The following is a 23,144-nucleotide window of genomic DNA, read 5'->3' as shown; positions in this document are numbered from 1 at the left end:
CACCCCAGATTTGCATATCAAAATGCCTTTTGACATCATAATTTGGATATCTAGTAGACATCCCTAAACTGCCATGTCAAGATTGAACTTACATGGTCTTCCAGGATCTTCTAGAAAACCTTTTCCTCATGCATTCTCCCCATCTTGGTTGATGGTTACTTCATTCTGTCACTTGTTCATGCAGACACCTTAGAGTCATCCTTGACTCTTTCTTTTTTGTACTGTAGCCTAAGTAGACAACATCACTCACCCAGGCTAAAGCCTTATGCTATAGCCATCAAAAATTCCTATCGATTCCACCTTCAAACTATATCTGAATCCAGCCATTTTGTTTTGTTTTGTTTTGTTTTTACTGCTGTACTGTGGTCCAGACCATCATCAGGTTTTATCTGGCTTACTGTAATAGCTTACTGCTCCTACCCTTGATCTCTGTAGTTTATTCTCTACACAACCAAAGAAATCCTTAAACAACCCAAAATTCTGCTGTAAATCTCTAAGAGCAGGATCTAAGTTCCTACAGTGGTTCACAGTGCCCTGAATAATCTGGTCCTGTTATTTCTGACCTTATTTTCTACTACCCTCCCCCACATGCACTCTGCTTTCACTTCACCAGTCTCTGCATGTCCTTTCATGTGCCAGGTGTGCTCCCACTTGAGTATCTTTATCCTGGCCTCCTTTGCTGGGATTCTCTTCACTTACAAGACAATGTGGCTAATTTCATTATCATCTTCAAATTTTTGCTTAAATATCATTAGAATGGGACCTACCCTACCCACTTTATTCAAAATTGTGACTCCCACTGCCAGCATGTTTATTCAGCTCACTTATTTTTCCTTTTGACACTTTTGAATTTTTACATATGATCTTTTTTACCTGTTTTGTGGACTACAATATCAGGTGTCCATTTTCTCCCACTTAAACAAATTCTGTCGAAGCAGAGACTTTTGTTTTGCTCATTGATCTATTGTACTAAACCAGTGCCTGCCATTCCAAAAATTGTTGAGTTGAACAAGAATTTTTACTTTATCAAATGCTACACAGTTTGTGGTACTATTTCATCTCATATCTCTTACAAAAATGTTTCAAAGTGCCTTACAAAAATGTATATGGTACAGAATAACTAGTAAAAATAGGAAATTGGGGAAAAAATAAAATAATGATTATGAAAAAAGTTAGGGATAAGTTTAGGTCTTTTAGATTTATTGGAAATAGAACATAGATTTGGTACTGAGTCAAGAGATACTTTCAAATTTTCATTGATTAAAAATGATCACAAAATTTTACAGAGCTGAAGGACTTGTCAAATGTAGCTAAAATGTGACAATGACAATGTACCATAGTTATGTTGTAACAACTGACAGTTCAAATATGCTAATCAGTTAATTACTGCAGTAAGTAAATTTCAAGTTTAAGTGAGTCAAGTTGCTAAATGGTCTCTTATCATCCCATCTGGGAGTTTGCCAATTTAGTTAAAGTTTCTCTTTCATTTGTAATGAAATCATAGTATACAGTGTTTGGTTTGAATGTAGCCAGAACTCTTCTTAGCTGAAGAAAGAAATTGAATATTGGGTTGAGAAAGACTACCACAACTTGGAGGCTCTTAGCCCACGGATCTTCACTGCCTCTTTAAAACATGGCCATCTCACAGCAACTGAACCATCCAAACATCATCAAGTATCTGGACTTGTTTATTGTGGACAACGAGCTGAACATTGTGCTGGAGGTGGCTGATGTGGGGGACCTCTCACAGATGATCAAGTACTTCAAGAAGCAGAAGCGGCTTATCCCTGAGAGGATGGTATGGAAGTACTTGGTGCAGCTGTGCAGCGCTGTGGAGCACATGCACTCACTCCGGTTGATGCACCAAGACATCAAGGCTGCCAACGTGTTCATCATGGCCACTGGCATAGTGAAGCTTGGCGACCTAGGCCTGGGCTGCTTCTTCAGCTCTGACACCACTGCAGCCCACTCCTTCATTGGGATGCTGTACTACATGTCGCTGGAGAGGATCCACAAGAATGGCTACAACTTCAAGTCTCTCATCTGGTCCCTGGGCTGTCTGCTATATGAGATGGCAGCTCTCCAGAGCCCCTTCTATGGAGGCAAAATGAACCTTTTCTCCCTCTGCCAGAAGATTGAGCAGTGTGACTACCCACTGCTCCCAGGGGAGCACTACTCTGAGAATCTTCGAGAACTGGTCAGATTGTGTATCTACCCTGATGCCGATCAGAGACCGGACATCGACTATGTGCACCAGGTTGCCAAACAGATGCACATCTGGATGTCCATCACCTGAACATCCATGCACCATGCTTGTCAGAAGCCAACACCACTCTGCCTTACTTGAGTCCTTTCTGAAGTGACCACCTGGTAGCCTGGATTGGCTGAGACAAGGGTCCAGCAGTTCCCCCAAAGGCAGCCTTTAAAGCAGACACTGAATGCAGAGCACCAGGCAACGGGCAAATTCCAAAGTCCCTTCTTTGTACTGTTGTGGGCAGTCTCAGCTGGGTTAGCGAGAGCAGGTGGGTCAGTGAACCACCAAAGCCCCTCCCTCTGTGTCTGAATTGTAATGTAAATCTTTGGGTAATTCCTCCAGAGGCCTGGTGAAGTCTTCTCTGACAGAACAGGTGTGATTTGTGTAGTGAGCGTTTGCAAAGGTTAGCAAGTATAGTTTAGTTCTTAGTGTCTTTCCAAACAATCAAGCTGTGTGCTTCATTTACTCTGTTGTATAAAGGGATAAGTGGAGATAATTTTTTAAGTAGAGATTTTGCTAATATTATTATCTGCATTTTGCAACTTGAGGAATGAGGAGGAAAACCCAGCATCTAGCATTGAGCTTCACGAGGCGAATGGTATCTGAAAGCCACGAGCATGTGGTTTGCAGTCTGGTTTGCCACCTTCCCCTGAACACCTGCCCTGTGTCAGGCAGTGTCACCTCCTGTGATGCTAACGGTTCATTTCATGATCAGTATTAAGCACTTTCCTCTGTGGGAAGGAAGCATGGGCTACATGAAAAATCTAAGGGCTTTGCCCTTGAGTTGTTCTTTCCAAATTCTGGTTCTGCAACTTCCTAGTGTGACTTGGGTACGTTTCTTAGCTTTTTCTGAGTCTTAAGTTTCCTTATCTGTAAAATGGGAAGGATGATTTAATCTACCTTCAGGTTTGTTGACAGAATTTGAAATAAAAGATGCAAGTTAGTTAGCATATTGCAGATGATCTAACAGCGATAGCCATTCACCATTTTGAAAACTCAAGTGCATGGACCATGCAAGTTGAGAATTAAAGTGCAACTGTATTACATGTAGGAAACAAAAAAAAAAAAAAAAGATAGACTACCACACTAAACAAATAATAGCTTCCATAGATACTTTTTCCTTATTGATTTAGCTTTTCTTCTGATTCCTTTATGGTAGCTGGGTTGTTTGAGAAGTGTTTGCACATTAGGAATCATTGTCTTTTATTACTGATGTCCAGTGTCTGAAAAAGCCATCACATTTCAGTATTCTGTCTATTGTTTTTGGTGGTTTCTGATGAGAAGGTAAATTCAATCTTCATTTTTTCATCTTAGCCAGAAGGGGAAATCCTAATCTCTGCCTCCCAAATCTGATCTCAGAGTTCATACTTTATCAAAAAACAAAAAACAAAAAACAAGCCAAACCCTAAGGGAGTGAAGGTAGGGGAAGGGGGCATGGGGGAGGGAATAATAGTGGAGTGAAACAGACATTAATACCCCAAACCCTATTTTCATACCATCTTTATTCCTACTAACCACAATCATTTCTTATTTTTTTCATTTGGTTGAACTTTTATTGAAATAAAGTGTTTCTTATTACTTATTTAGCCCTTAAACCCTGAAAACTTAATTTCAATCTCTACCAGTCTTTGGAATGTACCATCTTAAAGGTCAATGAAGGATAAGACCATTAACTCTAATAGCCTTTCCTCAGTCATCATTTTTGATTGCATTCCAACTTTATCCAGTAAGTCCCAGTTTTCTGTGATCACATTGTAAATACTTCTATTTGTCAAATGTCTTCCTCTTCACATTCATCAACCATTATCTCATCCATTCTTAGATCTTTCTGTAGGCTCCTTCTGTAATACTCATCTGGTTCCTACAGTACAGTCTTGTATTATTTCTGTTTCTACTAGACTGTGAGTTGAACCTCAAATTTAATTTGTCTGAAATGGAACTTAACATATTTACTCACTCCTTCTACACCTTACTTCTTTCTTCTACTTTTCTTATTTTCTGAATAATAACTTTCTTTAAGGCATTGCTGAATTCCTAATTCCTCTTTGTATCTACCTTGTTTAGAGAGGCTAAAGAGCAATCATTGTAATTTACATGAATCATTTAATCTCCATAGTAACTAATATTTAACCAATAAGTAAACTATAAGTAAACCATGTATGCTTGACATTAAAATCCTAGAATTTTCACTGTGTAGCAGAGCACAGAGCCTTAAATAGTGATATATCCTAAATCATCAAAGAAATATTCAGCTATGCTTTTCTTACTGTATTTACTGATCAAAAGTAGACAAATACATTTTAGAAAGATTTCTTTAACAAGAATTTAAAGAAATAGGTTGGGCATAGTAGCCTGTAATCCCAGCAACTTGCAGGCTGAGGCAGAAGGATCACACGTTCAAAACCAGCCTCAACAACTTAGCGAGGTCCTTAGCAACTTAGTGAGACCTTGTCTCAAATAAAAAATAAAAAAGGCTGGGGAAGTGGCTCAGTGTTTAAGCACCCTGAGTTCAATCTCCAATAACCCCCTCAAAAAATGGTTTAAAGAAATAAGGACTTTCTGTTAACCTTTGTTATCAAAATGGTTTAAAGAAATAAGGACTTTCTGTTAAACTTTGTTATCAACAAAGTTTGTTATCAGCTTTGTTAAACATTTGTTTCAACTTTGTTCTTAACCAGAAGAACTTCTTCCCCAAATTCCTAAGTTAAACAGAGTTGTGTTATGTATTGGACTGGTACCTATTCACTAATATCTTTTATGTTAAATTTGTAGTTGGAAATAGTTGAGTTTTTTCATATGAGTTTTTAGTTGGACATTTGTTGGTGCTAAAGTCAACTCAGCAATCAAAGATAAACTTTAGGTATTCACCTTCAGAGTTAACTTAAGTTTGGTAATTTAAGAATAATCTAAAATTAAATGAAGGTTAAAAAGCAACAGTTAGTGCATAGCACGGGTATATCGTATAGGAAGTAGCAAATTATATGATAGTTTTTAAGTGTGTATTGTATTGTGCCAAAGGATGCACCATCATTAGGCAATTGTACACTGAACAACTGTTGTTTAAGTACCATTTTATCCAGGTTAGACTTAATGAACTTGGTACATGAGATCGCTAACAAATTAAGATGCAATCAAAGCCTCATTTGGATTCTGTGCCATCTAGGTCAAAAAGTTCCAAAAGTGCTAGGTATATCTATTTGGCGCATAAAATACGTCAGCTTTCTTGTCATTCTTCTGGTTTATTCTTTAATGAATGTATGTAGAATATGATTTGTGCTTTAAGGAGATTCATCATTTGGTGAGTGGTAGATGATGATATAAAAGACTTAGTAGACAGTTCTCTGCCCTCAAGGAGTTTTGTTCCCATTTTTGCTAATTTTTCTCAATTACTCTGAATGACAATTTTATAACCAAAGGGATCAAAAGAATTGTATTTGAGTTCGAAGGCAAAGTAACTCTCTCTCCTTGCAGGAGAATTGACAAGAGGTCTATAATAAATGGGAAAAGTAATAAAGAGGCAAAGATGTGTTTTGACACTGTACTTTGTCTTACCTACCTCAGAGGTGCAAATAACACTGTGGTTTTATTTGGAACTTTCAGGAAGGGGTCCAGATCATCATTTTTCAGGAAGTACAAAAGATGTATCAGAAGAAGCCCATGTCTGCCTGCCCTGCAGAGAGGGCTGCCCCTACTGTGCTGATGACAGCCCGTGCTTTGTCCAGGAGGATAAGTATTTGCGACTTGCCATCATCTCCTTCCAAGCCCTGTGTATGCTGCTTGACTTCGTCAGCATGATGGTGGTCTACCACTTTCGCAAAGCAAAGGTAAACCCAGGTACCCTGGTTATGATCCTCCTCCTTTATACAAAGGAACCTCTTCTCTTTTTATACAAATAAAATTTCCAATTTCAGTTACTTCTCTGCTAAGCAGAAAATTTTTTTTTATAACATGATTGAACTAGAACGTTTGACAAGTATATTCTTTAGCTTCCCAGGAAAAATGGGGGTTAATAATATGATACTTTTAACATTTTATTTTACACACATCCCTCCCACCAACACTCCTGGCACCACCATTTATGCATGGGGCTCCAGTGCCTCATTGCACTGAAGAACCCTCCTTTACATCTCTCTTTGTTCTTGACAGGGACTAATTCTACCTATATCCAATGTATTGTTCAGTTGTTTCACATATAGAAAGCTTATTATTTTTTTATTTCTTTTATTTCTCTTAGTCATTTTTAAGAATAATTTATTTTTAATTTTTTTACAGACTGCATTTTGATTCATTGTACACAAATGGGGTACATCATTTCATTTCTATGGTTTTGCACAATGTAGATTTCATACCATTCATGTAATCATACATGTACATAGGGCAATGAAGTCTGTCTCATCCCACCATTTTTCATGCCCCCCCTCATTTCCTTCTACATAATCTAAAGTTCCCCCATTCTTCTCTCCCTCCCCACCCCCCACCCCCATTATATATCATTCTCCACTTATCAGGGGAAACGTTTGGCCTTTGGTTTTTTGGGATTGGCTTATTTCACTCAGCATGATATTCTCCAATTCCTTCCATTTATTGCAAATGTCATAATTTTATTCTTCTTTATGACTGAATAATATTCCATTGTGTATATATACCACAGTTTCTTTATCCATTCATCTATTGAAGGGCATCTAGGTGGGTTGCACAATATAGCTATTGTGAAATGAGCTGCTATAAACATTGATATGGCTATGTTACTGTAGAATGCTGATTTTAAGTCCTTTGGGTATAAACTGAGGAGTGGGATAACTGGGTCAGAAGGTGGGTCCATTCCAAGATTTCTGAGGATTCTCCACACTGCTTTCCAGAGTGGCTGCTCCAATTTGCAGCTCCACCAGCAATGTAAAAGTGTGCCTTTTTCCCCACATCCATGCCAACATCTATTATTCTTTGTGTTCTTGATAATAGCCATTCCAATTGGAGTAAGATGAAATCTTAGAGTTGTTTTAATTTGCATTTCTATAATTACTAGAGATGTTGAACACTTTTTCATATATTTATCAATTGCCTGTATGTCTTCTTCTGTAAAGTCTGTCGAGTTCCTTAGCCCATTTATTGATTGGATTCTTAGTATTTTTGGTGTAAAGTTTTGTAAGTTCTCTAATGGAGTTTTTTGAATCTTCTAAATATAGGATCAAGTCATCAGCAAATAGTGACAGCTTTAGTTCTTCTTTTCCTATTTGTATCCCTTTAATTTCTTTGGTCTGTCTAATTGCTCTGGCAAGTGTTTCAAGGATGATATTGAATAGAAGTGGTGAAAGAGGGCATCCCTGTCTTGTTCCAGTTTTTAGAAGGAATGCTTTCAGTTTTTCTCCATTAAGAATGATGTTGGCCATGGGCTTAGCATAGATGGCCTTTACAATGTTAAGGAATGTTCCCACTACCCCAATATTTTCTAGTGTTTTGAGCATAAAGGGATGCTGTATTTTATCAAACACTTTCTCAGCATCTATTGAAATAATCATGTGATTCTTAACTTTAAGTCTATTGATGTGATGAATTACATTTATTGATTTCCAGATGTTGAGCCAACCTTGCATCCCTGGGATAAACTCCACTTGATCATGCACTATCGTTTAAACATATTTTTGTATGCAATTTGCCAATATTTTGTTAAGGATTTTTGCATCTGTGTTCATTAGGGATATTGGTCTAAATTTTTCTTTCCTTGATGAGTCTTTGTCTGGTTTTGGTATCAGAGTGATACTAGCCTCATAGAATGAATTTGGAAGGGTTCCCTCCTTTACTATTTCCTGGAATACTTTGAGGAGTATTGATTCAGTTCTTCTTTAAACATCTTGTAGAATTCAGCTGAGAATCCATTTGGTCCTGGGCTTTTCTTGGTTGGTAGGCTTTTGATGACTTCTTCTATTTCGGTACTTGTAAGTGATCTGTTTAGATTGTGTACATCTTCCTGATTCAGTTTGAGAGGATCATGTCTCTAAAAATTTGTCAATGTCTTCAGTATTTTCTATTTTGTTGAAGTATAGATTTTCAAAGTAGCTTCTAATTATGTTATGTATTTCAATGTTGTCTGTCGTTATCTCTCCTTTCTCATTATGAATTTTAGTAATTTGAGTTTTCTCTCTCCTTCTCTTTGTTAGTGTGGCTAGGATTTATCAATTTTGTTTACTTTTTCAAAGAACCAACTTTTTGTTTTGTCAATTTTTTGAATTGTTTCTCTTGTTTCAATTTCAATGATTTCAGTTCTGATTTTAATTATTTTCTGTCTTCTATTTTTGGTGTTGATCTGTTCTTCTTTTTCTAGGGCTTTGAGATGTAATGTTAGGTCATTTATTTATTGACTTTTTATTTTTTTAATGTATTAGTTCAATGCAATGAGCTTTACTCTTAGTACTGCTTTCAGAGTGTCCCAGAGATTTTGATATGTTGTGTCATTGTTCTCATTTACCTCTAAGAATTTTTTTTATTTCTTCCCTGATGACTTTTGTTATCATTGCATCATTCCATAGCATATCATTTAGTCTCCAGGTGTATGAGTAGTTTTTGTTTGTTATTTTATTGTTCATTTCTAATTGCATTCCATTATGGTCTGTTAGGATACAGGGTAGTATCTCTATTTTTTGTATTTACTAATGGTTTCTTTGTGGCATAGCATATGGTCTATTTTGGGGAAAGCTCCATGGTTTCCCCTTATATATAATCTGACACTTTTCTCTTGCAGCCTTTAAAATCCTATCTTTATTTTGTATGTGAGGTATTTTCATTATAATGTGTCTTGGTGCGGATCTGTTGTAGTTTTGTGCACCCAGTGTTCTGTAAGCTTCTGGTATTTGATTTTCCATTTCATTTTCCAGGTTTGGGAAATTTTCTGATATTATTTTGTTGAACAGGTTGTTAATTCCTTTGGTTTGTATCTCTGTGCCTTCCTCAATCCCAGTAATTCTTAAATTTGTTCTTTTCATGATATCCCATAATTCTTGGAGATTCCATTCATGACTTCTTAACATTTTCTCAGTTTGTTCAACTTTATTTTCAAGATTAAATGTTTTGTCTTCATTGTCTGAAATTCTGTCTTCCATGAGATCTATTCTATTGGTGATGCTTTCTATTTAGTTTTTAATTTGGTTTATTGTTTCTTTCATTTCAAGTATTTCCATTTGGTTTTTTTCCAGAATCTCTGTCTCTTTATTGAAGTGTTCTTTTGCTTCCTGCATTTGCTCTTTTAACTGTTTACTGGGATGATCATGCATTACCTGCATTTACTCTCTTATCTCATCTTTTGCTTCACTGATCATTTTAAGTATGTAGATTCTAAACTCTTTTTCTGTCATTTCTACTGCCATGCTGTCACTGGATTCTATTACAATAGCATCTTGGTTTGTTAGGGACACTTTCTTCCCCTGTTTTTTCATATTGTTTCTATATATTCCCCTCTAGCAGGGAAGATCAGAGAAACTGAAGTTCCCCTGCTGCAGGTTTATTATGTCCCTGCAGTTTTCCACTACCTCTCCTTTGAAGGGGAGATCAATACCAGTAGCACCCAATACAGAGAAAATGCAGCCCTGAACAAGATAGTACCTATAAAGACTTTAACATTATTGTAATGAACAGGATGAGTTTGATTACTATTTACAGTTTTACTAGTTGTGAAGAGGATGGGGAAGGGTGTAGGATGTAAGTGAGTAAAAAGAGGTACCTGTCAAAGAGCCTCCAGTCTTCTGTTGGTGTCTCAGGAAGGGAGCTGCCCTTCCCCTGATGATGGCAGGAATAATTCAAAATGCCTGCACCAGCCTCCAAAGAAGCTGGGGAGCCCCAGTGAGAGTGCACCAAGTCAGACAGAGGCAAGTACCGTGTTCCCCAGTGGTGGGGGGCAGGCAGGAGGGCTCAGCACTAGCTTCCATCCATCATTTTTTAAAATAGTAAAGGACTCAAAAGTTTCTGAGCACATTCTACCCTGAAGAATAAATTTATTCATGACTTTTTATTTGGTATATAGGATAATAGTGATCCTGGGAAGAACTTAGTTTTAGAGTCTGGTCTTTGGTCCTGTTCTGAAACATCAGAGTAGTAGAAGCATTTGTATGCTTCTCTATCAGGGGTGAATGAAATAATAAAATATTCAAGACAGAGTTTCAACCTTTTCTGAGTTCAAATGATCCTTTCATGTGGGTAAAGTTGTACCGATTGGTTTAGATTATAGAGCTTATCAAAATTATAAAGTGTTCTAGCTACAAATTTTAAAAAGAAAACAACCTTCTGTGAATGGTATCAAAGTCTCAAGTTAACATTTTTTTAAAAGGCTCTATTAAGAGTCTCAGAGAATGTATCCATTATGTTAATGTTATAGACTTCAATAGTTATTTTAAATAGATGGTTTCATTAACAGGAGCATGTAGCACAAATTAAAATCAAACTTTGAGTCAGCAAGAAAGTGCAAATAGGCAAATTGCCCTTTGTTTAACTAATACATGTTTTTCTTTTGCAACAAACTTTATTAAATTGTAAATATAATAAAAGAATAGGCAAATGGAGTTAGGCAGTATATAACCACTCTTTCCTAGATGAGATTGTTTTTTTAAAAAAAGGCAGAGCAGATCTATTTAATGAACTGCTTTGAAATGTCTCTGACATAATGAATTCATTTACATAGTGCAAAACACATAGTTCTTCGTGAATATCAATTTTTTTAATCATTAATGATTTGTGCTAAATGAATCAGTGATACAAGTGTTAGTGGAATTTTTATTGGATATTTAGAAAGTTCTGGAAAAACCAAAGTCTTAATCTAAGTTCATGTTATTTAACATTGCCAAAGTTACTAATAATTTGAATATCCCTGAACCTTCATGTGAAATGGCAGATTATTGACCAAAATACTACCTACAGAACTGCCGTTAGAATACATGTCTTTACATACCATTTCAGTGAAATTTCTAGAGTTACAAACTAGTAGGAATAGGTATACATTATCTAGTTTGAAGATGGTCACATTTTGAAGACTCACTTTCACAGAATGTAATGTAATAAGTTTATTAATTTAGTAGTAAGGAAGGAAATAAAAACCTTCCATGATGACAAAAGTTAAAAGAATTTACAACTAGAAAGCCTGCACCACAAACATCCTCAGCAAAATATTCCATGAGGAGGAAATGAAAAGCAACAATGAAAATCAGCAAAGGGAGGAATTATACTAAAGGAAAAGCCAATCAAAGGAGAAACCAAGTCAAGTTAAAAACCAAAAATAGACCAAAATGACTGGGAATATGAATCATGCTCAATAATAACCCTGAAGCCCTGAAGGTTACTCACTACTGGCTAGATCCTTCAAACAAAAACTAAACAAAAAACAAAAAAATTATAGAACCCAATAATACAATCAATAATTTAGACTTAACAGACATATATATAATCTTTCATCAATCAATAAGCAAATACATTTCTTCTCAGCAGCACATGAATCCTTCTCTAAAATATACCATATATTATGCCACAAAGTAACTCTTAGCAAATACAAAAATAGAGATAATACCCTTCATTGTATCAGATCATAATGAAATTAAATTAGAAATCAATGATAAAATAAAAAATAGAAGCTACTTTAACACCTGGAGACTAAATAATATGCTATTGAATGAACTATGGATAGCAGAAGACATCAGGGAGGAGATAAAAAAAGTTTATAGAGATAAATGAGAACACTGATACAACATATCAAAATCTTTGGGACACCATGAAGGCAGTGCTAAGAGGAAAGTTCATTGCATTGAGCTCATACATTAAAAAAATAAAAAGTCAATAAATAAATAATGAACTAGCATACAGCTCAAGCCCTAGGAAAAGAAGAAACAAATCAACACCAAAAGGAGTAGAAGGACAGGAAATAATTAAAGTCATAACTGAAATCTATAAAATTGAAACAAAAGAAACAATTGAAAAAATTGACAAAACAAAAAGTTGTCTCTTTGAAAAAAATAATAAAATTGGTAAAAATCTTAGCTACAACTAACAAAGAGAAAGAGAAAACTCAAATTACTAAAATTCATGATGAAAGGAAATTCATGATGGATACTACTGAAATACAGAGGATAATTAGAAACTATTTGGAAAATTTATACTCAAATAAAAATGGAAAAATCTTGAAGACATCAACAAATTTTTAGAGACATAATCTACCCATACTGAATCAGGAGGACATACACAGTTTTAAAACAGATCAATTTCAAGCAATGAAATAAAAGATACCATCAAAAGCCTACCAACCAAGAAAAACCCAGTATCAGACAGATTCTCAGCTGAGTTCTATGAGACCTCAAAGAACTAATACCAATACTCTTCAAATTATTCATGAAATTGAAAAGGAGGGAACCCTTCCAAACTCATTTTATGGGACTAGCATTACCCTTATACCAAAACCAAAGACACATCAAGAAAAGAAAACTTCAGACCAATATCCCTGATGAACATAGATGTAAAAATTCTCAATAAAATTCTGACAAATTGCATACCAAAGCATATTAAAAGATAGTGTACCATGATCAAGTGGGGTTCACCCAAGGGATGCCAGGTTGGTTCAACATGCAGAAATCAATAAACCTAATTCATCACATCAATAGACTTAAAGGTCAGAGCCATATGATCATATCAGCAGATGCAGTAAAAGCTTTTGTCAAAATACAGCATGCATTCATGTGTCAAAACACTAGAAAAACTAGGGATAATAGGAACATACATAACATTGTAAAAACAATCTATGCCAAACTCAAGGCCAACATCATTGAAAATGGAGAAAAACTGAAAGTATTCCCTTTCAAAATTGAAACAAGACCCGGATACCCTATTTCACCACTTCTATTCAAAACAGTCCTGGAAACCGCTAACTAGAGCAATTAGAGGAAGAATGAAAGAGATACAAATAGGAAAATAAGAACTCAAACTATCACTTATTTGCTGATGACATGATACTATACTTAGAGGAACCCAAAAAAATTTCAACCAAAACCTTTTAGAACTCAAAAACAAATTCAGCAAAGTAGCAGGACAATAAAATCAACACGTCATAAATCAAATACTTTTCTGTATGTCAGTGATGAATCCTGTGAAGAGAATTAGGGAAAACTACTCCATTAACAATATCCTGAAAAAAAAAAGTACTTCAAAAATCAACCTAACAAATGAGGTGAAAAACTTCTACGATGAAAAATACAGAACACTAAGAAAGAAATTAAGACTGTAGAAGATGGAATAATCCCCCTTGGTCTGAGATAGGCAGAATTAATATTTTCAAAATGGCCAAAAAGCATTCTACAGATTCAATGCAATTTCTATTAAATCCCAGCAACATTTCTTATAGAAATAGAAATAGCAATCATGAAATCCATCTGGAAAAATAAGAGACCCAGAATAGCCAAAGAAATCCTTAGAAGGAAGAGTGAAGCAAGAGGCATCACAATACCAGACCTTAAACTATACTACCGTGACACACAGTAACAAAACGGCATGGTAATGGCACCAGAATAGATGGGTATACCAATGGTACAGAATAGAAGACAGAGACAAATGCACATAAATAGTTATCTCTTTACCAGACAAAGGCATCAAGAACATACATTGAAGAAAAGATAGCCTCTTCAACAAATGGTGTTGGGAAAACTGGAAATTCATATGCAGCAAAATGAAATTAAATCCCTCTGTCTCACCCTACACAAAACTCAACTCAAAAGTGGACCAAGGAACTGGGAATTAGACCAGAGATCCTGCACCCAATAGAAGAAAAAGCAGACCCAAATCTTCATCATGTCAACTTAGGAACTGACTCTTAAAGCACAAGAAATAAGATCAAGAATCAATAAATGGGATGAATTAAAACTAAAAAGTTTCTTCTCTGCAAGAAAACCAATCAATAATGTGAAGAGAGAGCCTAAAGAGTGGGAGAAAATCTTTACCATGCATGCCTCAGATAGAGCACTAATCTTCAGGGTATATAAAGAACTCAACAACAACAACAACAACAAAAACAACAATAACCCAATCAATAAATAGGCTAAGGAACTGAACAGACACTTCACAAAAGAAGAAATACAATCGATCAACAAATATATGAAATAATTCTCAACATCTCTAGCAATTAGAGAAATGCAAATCAAACTGCTCTCAGATTTCATCTCACTTCAGTCAGAATGGCAGTCATCAAGAATACAAGCAACAATAACTGTTGGTGAGGATCCAGGGGAAAAGGTACACTCACTCATTGCTGATGAGCCTGCAAATTGGTGTAACCACTCTGGAAAGCAGTATGGCAATTCCTCAGAAAACCTGGAATGGAACCACCATTTGACCCAGCTGTCCTACTCTTTGGTCTATACCCAAAGGACTTAAAAACATACACATCAATGTTTATAGCAGCTCAACTCACAATAGTTAAACTATGGAGGCAACTTAGATGCCCCTCGTAGATGAATGGATAAAGAAACTGTGATATATATATATATATATATACACACACACACACACATATACAATGGAATATTACTCAGCCTTAAAGAAGAATGAAATTATGGCATTTATTGGTAAATGGATGGAGCTGGAGAATATCGTGCTAAGCAAAGTAAGGTAATCTCTAAAAACCAAAGGCCAAATGTTTTCTCTGATAAGTAGATGCTGATCCATAATGGATGGTGTTAGAAAGGGAAGAATGGAGGAACTTTGGATTGGACAGAGGTGAGTGAGGGGAGGGTAGGGGGCTTGGGGATGGGAAAGATGGTGGAATGAAATGGTCATTTTTACTCTATGTATGTGTATGATTGCATGAATGGTATGACTCTGCATCATGTACCAGAGAAATGCAAAGTTGTGCTTCATTTGTGTACAATGTGTTGAAATGCATCCTGCTGTCATGTATAACTAATTAGAACAAATTTTAAAAAATGAATAATAAATAAATATATTAATTAATTAAATAAAGTTTAAAGCAAAAGGCAGTAAGGCTGTTTTCGCACACCTCTGATTCCAGTGGCTTGGGAAGCTGAAGTAGGAGGATCGTGAATTCGAAGCCAGTCTCAGCAAAAGCAAGGTGCTAAGCAACTCAGTAAGACCTTGTCTGTGAATATACTACAAAATAAGGCTGGGGACGCGGCTCTGTGGTTGAGTGCTCCTGAGTTCAAGTCCCAGTATGCAAAAAAAAAAAAAAAAAAAAAAAAAAATGCAAGAAGGCAATTCAGAAAATAATTACAATAGTATCCATAATGTATGACAAATGCTTAAACTAAACAGTAAAAAGGCAAAAACAATTTAAGAAATAGGCAAAGAATCTGAATAGATATTTCTTCTAACAAAATATACAAATAAATCAATGTATATATGAAAAGAAAATGTATATGTGAAAGAAAATGGAAATTAAGCACACAATATAGCATAGCATTAACAAAACAATACAAAAATCCTCATAACATATATTGAGGATATGGATAAACTAAAACTTTCATTCATTGCTGTTGGAAATGTGAAATAGTACAGCCACTTGGAAAACAGTTTGGCAGTCCCTCAAAAAGTTAAAAATGCATTATGGTATGATTTAGTAATTCCTCTCCTAGTAGTATAGTATAGTCAACCGTTTTTTTTTTTTTTTTTTGGCAGTTTGAACAATTGAATTCAGGCATGTTCTACCACTGAGCTACATCTTCAACTTGAGATAGGATCTCACTAAATTGCCCAGACTGGTGGTGAACTTGCAACCCTCCTGCCTCAGTCTCCTAAGGCTGGTATTACAGACTTGTGCTAAAGTGCCTGGTTAGTAAACATGTCTACACACAAAAAAAGAGTGCACAAAAATATTGATTATTTTATAATAGCTAAAAAGTGGAAGCAACCCAACAACCTATCAGCTGATAAAAATAGGGTAAATATAATATGGAATTTCCATACAATGGAATATAATTTGTCAATGAAAAGGAATAAACAGCAATACATGGGTATGATATGGATGAGCCTTGAAAATGCTAAGTAGAAGAAAACAGTTAAAAAAAGACCACATAGTATATGACTTTCTATATATGAAACACTCAAAATAGGTAGGTTCTTAGAGATAAGAAGCAGATTAGAGGTTGTCAGGGGCTACCAGGAGGGAAGAATGGGGGAAGTGACTGCCAATGAGTTCAGGGTTTCTTTTTGGAGTGACAAAAATTTTTGAAAATTACATCTTGGTAATTGTTACACACCTCTGTCAATATACTAAAAGCTTCTGGATTTTACACCTTAAAAATTATACAAATTCAATCTAAAGCTCTTATAAATTTTTATAGGAGTTTGTTACTCTCCTTATATGATCACTTTGAAGACCTGATGAGTTAATTCATGTGAAATTCCTATACTTAGTCAATCTTCACTAAGCTCTTATCTTTTGTTGTTATATTATTTTGGGCCTCTTTGTAAAATTAATCCATGTATGCTTCTCACATTGGGGGATAAGTACAAGATTTAAAGTAGTTCCTAAGAATAAATGATTGGAAGAGTCAGTCATAGCTATTTGAGGAAGGAATCCAAGCCCTTCATAAGAGTGTATTTATAAGCATACATGTGATCACACAGATATTTCTATACTAATGATCTTCAAAAATATTTACTATGGATTTATAGTTATATGTGGCTTTTTGTCCTTTTCAAAAGTGATTAAATGGGCAACTAAACTGTAGTTTGTCTATATATCTATATCACTGGTCTTTGTAGGAAGATTCAGTTCTACCCCTTCCCTTAAAATAAGAGTTCAATCTCTTGTGGTTATCAACTATGAAATCATCAGGAATATTAAGAATCAAGATATATTTCTTGTTGTATTATTATAACAGTAATAGTTTAAAAGTTGATAATGTATAAATAAATTTGTTACTACTTTCCTGCTTTTATTTATAAAGATGGAAGATTTTCAGAACTAAAATAGCCTCTTTATCTCAAACATAAGAAAATCCAGTCCCTGAGAGATTCTGAATTGCCCAAGGTAACACAACTATATTGGGAAATTATATGTATTTGTATTTCGTCTTATTCTAGCATGTGAAAAATGAACACTGTTAGCATAATTGAATAAATTGAGGCTAAATGAAAATAAGAATAGAAAAATTAGCTGAAATCAAGGGTGAGGTTAAGATAATAAAGTGGATTTCAGGAGGGGTTATTATTTTAACCTAATGCTAAGAAGAAGAGTCTCCTTGGAGTTTTCTAGAAGCACTACTAAAAGGAGGGGGGCAGGGAAAAAGAGTCCCATGTCCCTAAAGTGAAAAGTAGTCACTGGGATGAAATTAAAATATGCCTGGCTGGCACTGAGTCTTGAAAGAAATTTCTCCTGTGGATCCTTACATCGAGAATATTGTAAAATGTAGTTAATGATAAACATCCTTACATGGAATACATGATAATTTTTATAGCTCTGTTTCTATTAATTTTCCTAAATTCATATTAATGTTTGAATGCTTAAATATAACTCAGGCAGATGAATTCTATATGGTATAATGATGTGGTCTGGTACACTATTCTTTGCTGGTTGATGTTAATTCAGGATGTTTTGGGGGTGTCTAGATTGTGCCTGGTCATATGTAGCACATATACCTTCACCAACATTATAATAGACACATGACTGTCTTTCCAGTTTCAACTACAATCAGTCTAGAACGATTCATAATTTAAATATATCGCTCATTAAAGTGATCTTGTAAAATACTAAGTGATGAGTGCAGTGGTTTTAAAGTAGTACTCAATCATTAGCTTCCCTAACACATTTGTACCACTTATTAAAGTTTAGCTTTCTCGGCATTGTGTCTAGCACTTTCTATTTTTTACCCTTCCCTTTTTCTTATTCTTCTCCCTCCATGTCTTTCTGCCTGCCTTCTTCCCTACCTTCTTCCCATTCACCATCTTCTGAGCATCCACTAAGTTCTTAGAATGATTATCTATATTTGAAATACAAAAATAAACAGGATAAACAAGATCTATACCCTTAAGGAAATTTTCTTCCAGTGTGAGGTTAGTGATGACAGACAATAAATAAATGAAGAATGCATCAGGCTATGATTAAAATGAAATAGTATCATGTGATATTGAATTCTTATGGCCACCATTTAAGTTGGACATTATCCTCATTTTACATTTAAATAAACCAAAGTATATTATCTTAAGAAACTGGTCAATGTTACTTGGGGAAGCTAGGATTGTCACTCAGATCTGTTTGACTTTATAACTTACTGTATCTTTTAGCTACTGTGCTGTACTCTTTTCTTATATGTTTCAGTGCCATTTGATCTTAAATTTAAAAGCAAATAGACCCAGCCAGCCCTGTCCCATTATAGTAATGTAAGTTGTGGATGGGCATGAATTCTTTCTTTCTCATTCCATTCTGCCTCATCAAAATTTAAATGTCCTATGTTTCATTCTTATATAAGCCTACTAATAAACGAAATAAGTTCTTCCACACCAGCAGCTTAATGACTTTATAAGTTCATTGGCTTTGCTTATTTGTGTTCCTGCATACTTTTGCATTTAATAGCATCATTTAATTCCCTTAAACCCAAAGAACAAATTATGGAATAATGTAGGGTGTGTGCGAAAATATCTGAATATCAGGGTGGGTGGTAAGGGTAAATATGATAAGAAGGGGAAGAGTAGATGAAAATACCAGAAGGGATCTCTTTCTTTTTGTGCTGCCTAAGAATATCATTTAATAACCTCCTGCTCCATCTGGTGGCAGCAATTCTGATTATGAATCATGAAGAGCAACTAAAGTGATTGTAACAAATTTGTATATGCCTTCAGAGATACAAAATACTTAATGATTACCAGACCTCAATTACCAGGTTCTCTTGAGGCACTTGCATTTACTTATGTTTATTTATAAAGCCAGTTACTTATTAAGTAGGTTAAAAATAGCTTTTAAAAATTAATGTACTGGTTATACTGATTTTCCTGCTATTTGAAAAATGTTATGCGAGACAGATCATTGGTATTTTTTCCAAATTCCTAGTATCTTAATTTTTTAAGTCCACCAAATATTATGTAAGCAAAGAACTTTACATAAGTATAAATTAATGCTTTCATTAACCATTTGTTCATGATTGTTTAGTAGATTTTCAAAAATGAATTTGATACTTGCTTGCCAATGAGAAGTTCACAGTCTAATAGGAAAAGTAATACATACAGTACAGTGTTTTGAATACTTGATGAGGCAGTAGAGAATAGCATTTAAGGTCACAGAGTTTCCTCTTCATCCATCTAGTTGCCTTTCATGGCCTACTACATGGTAGCTCTTAAACCTTGGGTGAGTCACCAAACCTCTTTTTATCTCGATTTCCTCCTTTGTAAAATGCAGGTAACAATAAATCTAACTTCCTAAGATTGTAGTGAAGATAAAATGTGTGGAATATTTATTCATTGCTTATTTCAATAATGATCTATAGAAAGTGCTTCATAAGTGTTATTTGTTATTAGAGATATACTCAGAATATAACAGTAACATAAAAATAAAATGGTCAGGTCTACCATGAGCAGTCTGGAAAGACTTCAAAGAAGTGATGAGAGAATTTGAAAAATGAATTTCACTAGTTAGACTGATGGAAGATAAGAGGGATAGTCTAGTCAGAAAGATATATATGCAAAGATATTACAGAGGATGTACACATTGGGGAAGTTAAGATATTTCAGTATGGATCCTAAAAAACCTGGCACACCATTTTGGATTTTATCCCTGTGTTAGTTAACTTTTGATTGCTATGATCAAAGTACCTGACGAGAACAACTTAGAGGAGGAATTTTATTTTGGCTCACAGTTCCAGCCGGTCAGTCCATGGTTGGCTAACCCCATTGCTCAGACCTAAGGTGAGCAGAACAATATGGTGGAAGGGCTTTGGTGGAGGAAAGCTGTTCATCTCCTACCACAAGGAAGCAGAGAAAGAATGAGGAGCCAAGGGCAAGATACAATCTCCAAGGACATGCCCCCAGTGCCCTACTTCTTTCAGCTACACCCCACCTGCCTATTGTTACTACCCAGTAATTCATTTAAGTTATTAATCCATAAAGTGGATTACAGCTTGTATAATCTAATCATCTCACCTCTTAACATTGTTTCATTGTCTAGCCCATGAGCTTTTTTTAGTGGGCGGGACACCTCATATCCAAACTATAACAGTCCAAACAGACAGTTGAGATAAATTGTTGAGCTGGCTAGAGATTTAAATATATGGGTCTAGCACTATAAAACTATATTTATAAGTCATTCACTCAGCCAGTGTTTTTTGAGGGTGCACTAAGTTCCTAGGCATTGTTTTTGGATAGTGAAAAAGACAGGCATCTGTGTGGTGCATGTGTGTGTGTGTTTGTGTGTGTGTGTATTATAGTGTGTGATATGTATGTATATAGTATCTATATTTATGTACATATAATTAACATATGTATTTATAGATATCTATATGTAGATATATATAGAGATATAGATATCTCTACATTTATAGAGTGGTAAGTGCTATGAGGGAAAGTAATAAAGTAGAGAAAAGACAGTAGAACTGGAGAGAATGGTAGAGCAGAGGTAATCTATTCAGAAGTGATTGTTCCAAGGACTTCTCTGAGGTTACAACATTTAATCTGAGCTCTCAAGTATAACCAGGATGGGGAGAGGGAAGAATAGTCGTGTGAGACTAGTGTTTCAGGAAGAGAAAGTCACATCTCTGATGGTGCCAATGTGGGAAGAGGTTTGGAAAATTCTAGAGGCCATCATGGATAGAGGACTTGAAGAGTAGGAGGTTGGATAGAAGTGAGTTGGAGATGTGGTTAGGAGCCAGTCATTCAGTATTCTAAAGCCAGAGTAAAGACTTTCATTTTATTTGAAGTGCAATTGGAGGCCACTGAAGGATTTGAAGCAAGAGAATAGATGATTCCTTTTATTGGGATCCTATCTATTGATGATCCTTTTTATTGATTATTAAATCAGTTTCTCTGGCTTCTCTGTGTAGAATAGATTAGTAAGGAATAGACATAAAAATAGGGGAAATGATAAGGCCACTGAATTAGTCTTGGTGGAGGCAGTGGCAGCAGTGGGAATAGGGAAGTGACTAAATCTGAGGTACAATTGAAGATAGAACTACAAAACTCGCTGAATTTGATGTGGGAGGTGAGGGAAAAAAGAAATATCAAGTTTGATCCCTGAGGTTTACAGCTTGGGGGACTGGGTAAGAATTGTATTATTAGTAAAGTTAGGAAGATAGGAAGTGGGGAAGAGGATTGTTTGAAGAATGAGGGAAGGAAAAATCAGAAGTTCCGTTTTAGGTATTTCAGTGTAGCTAAGATTGAAAAACTTCACAAATGGAAATACAGGATTCTAAGTTAAATTGAAATTTCATATAAATAATGAATGTTTTAGCATAAGTGTGTGCCAAATATTACATGGGGCATACTGATACTCTAGCATTATTTGTCATTTATCTGAAATTCATACTTACCTGAACTTCTGGTTGTTTATCTATGAAACTTGAGGGTTAACCTGCATATGAGAAATCAAAATGGAATGCCAGTTAAATACACAGGAAAGACCCCAGTGGAGGGGAGAGGATAGAACTACAAATTAGAAGTCAGAGTACTTTAAATATAGGAATTTAAGCTGTATGAGTGAATGAGAATTTCCACATGGAAAATATATAGAAAGGAGAAAAATAGAAGAAACACACAAGAGTGGGCTCTTCAATGTTGTAAAGTAAAATAGAATGCAAGAACCCTTTGACTATTTGATGACAGGGAAGCCAGATTAGTTTCATATTACCAAATGCAGGAGAGGAGTGTTTAAAAGGAGAGAACAGCCAACTATGGGGGTTACTACTGAGTGATAGAATACAATGAAGGAGGAAAAGATGCAATGGATTTGGCAACATAGAAGTTATTGTTAACCTTACAGTACATTTTTATACAATGGTTGAGGAAGTATAAAACCCGCATGAGCCCAAATCTTTCAAAATCCTATTTGAGAAGAACCAGAGAAATAGCTTGTTGACTAGACAGTGATAGTTAAAAACAAAAAATTCTGAGCTTTCCGAGGTTAATTTTTTGGATAAAAAGGGAATTTTAAATTATCTTTGGAATAGATGGAAGAAAAGAAAGGTCAGTGGGATGGACGAATGGAAAGTATGAACCAACCCTACAGAGACAGAAAGGAGAAAGAGATCCAAAACAGAGGGAGTTGTTAACAGTGACACATGATGCAGAGCAGCCAAGAAGAATTTGGCCTAAAATAATATATTGCTGTAACCATGCTACATTATTTTAATTATTATGTTGTTACTGGGACTGAAGTATCATAGTCTTGATCATCAAAAATCTCTAGTATATGTTTAATCTTTTCCATATAATATTTGGAAAAAGCTGCTTAAATTCAGAATTCTGTTAGAACAAGATTTTTATTTGGATTGCATTTGATAATGCAGGAACCATTGTCTATTCATATGGAAAAATTAGGCCATGCCCTTATACACAATTTACAGTAAATTCTAGATGGCATTGCAACTATTAGATTTGATGATTATGGAGTTATTGAGAACTTTTGTCTGAGCCCTTTCTGAACACTGATAGGTGCAGGAGTCTGATTACAGTGAATTTCAGAGGCAGATTGGAGATAGAAAGGTAAAGAATGTAAATAAATATACACCATGTTTCCAGAAGCTTTTTCTCTATCTGCTAGGTTAAGCAGCTAGAGGGCATGACCTAATGGCCAAACAGTAGAGGAGGGTTGAGAGAGTTTTATCTTTAAAGGTAGAAAAAAATTATAAATTATTAGAAAAGGAGAAGAGCGGGTTAGAAATATAAGGGAAACATGGAATAATAAGCAGCAGGGATCCATGAACAGCTAAGGGAA

General features: G+C 35.3%; 2 protein-coding genes across 2 annotated transcripts in view; both read left to right on the top strand.

The window, feature by feature from the left end:
- Nucleotides 1-23,144, top strand: part of GPR158 (G protein-coupled receptor 158) — a 506,459-nt gene that overhangs the window by 249,374 nt on the left and 233,941 nt on the right. The window contains exon 4 of the mRNA XM_079107813.1: nt 5,855-6,078. Coding sequence (XP_078963939.1) covers nt 5,855-6,078 — 224 coding nt within the window. The remainder of the gene's footprint in view (nt 1-5,854; nt 6,079-23,144) is intronic.
- On the top strand, nt 1,634-2,589 carry LOC306641442 (serine/threonine-protein kinase Nek6-like; the record flags this gene model as incomplete). The annotated part of the gene is made up of 1 exon (XM_079106493.1): nt 1,634-2,589. One exon carries the CDS (start codon nt 1,634-1,636, stop codon nt 2,294-2,296), a length of 663 nt encoding a protein of 220 aa, XP_078962619.1. The 3' UTR covers nt 2,297-2,589.

Source organism: Sciurus vulgaris, assembly GCF_902686455.1.
Source record: "Sciurus vulgaris genome assembly, chromosome: 12".
In the NCBI taxonomy this organism is placed as follows: domain Eukaryota; kingdom Metazoa; phylum Chordata; class Mammalia; order Rodentia; family Sciuridae; genus Sciurus; species Sciurus vulgaris.
This window is presented reverse-complemented; position numbering and strand designations above follow the sequence as displayed.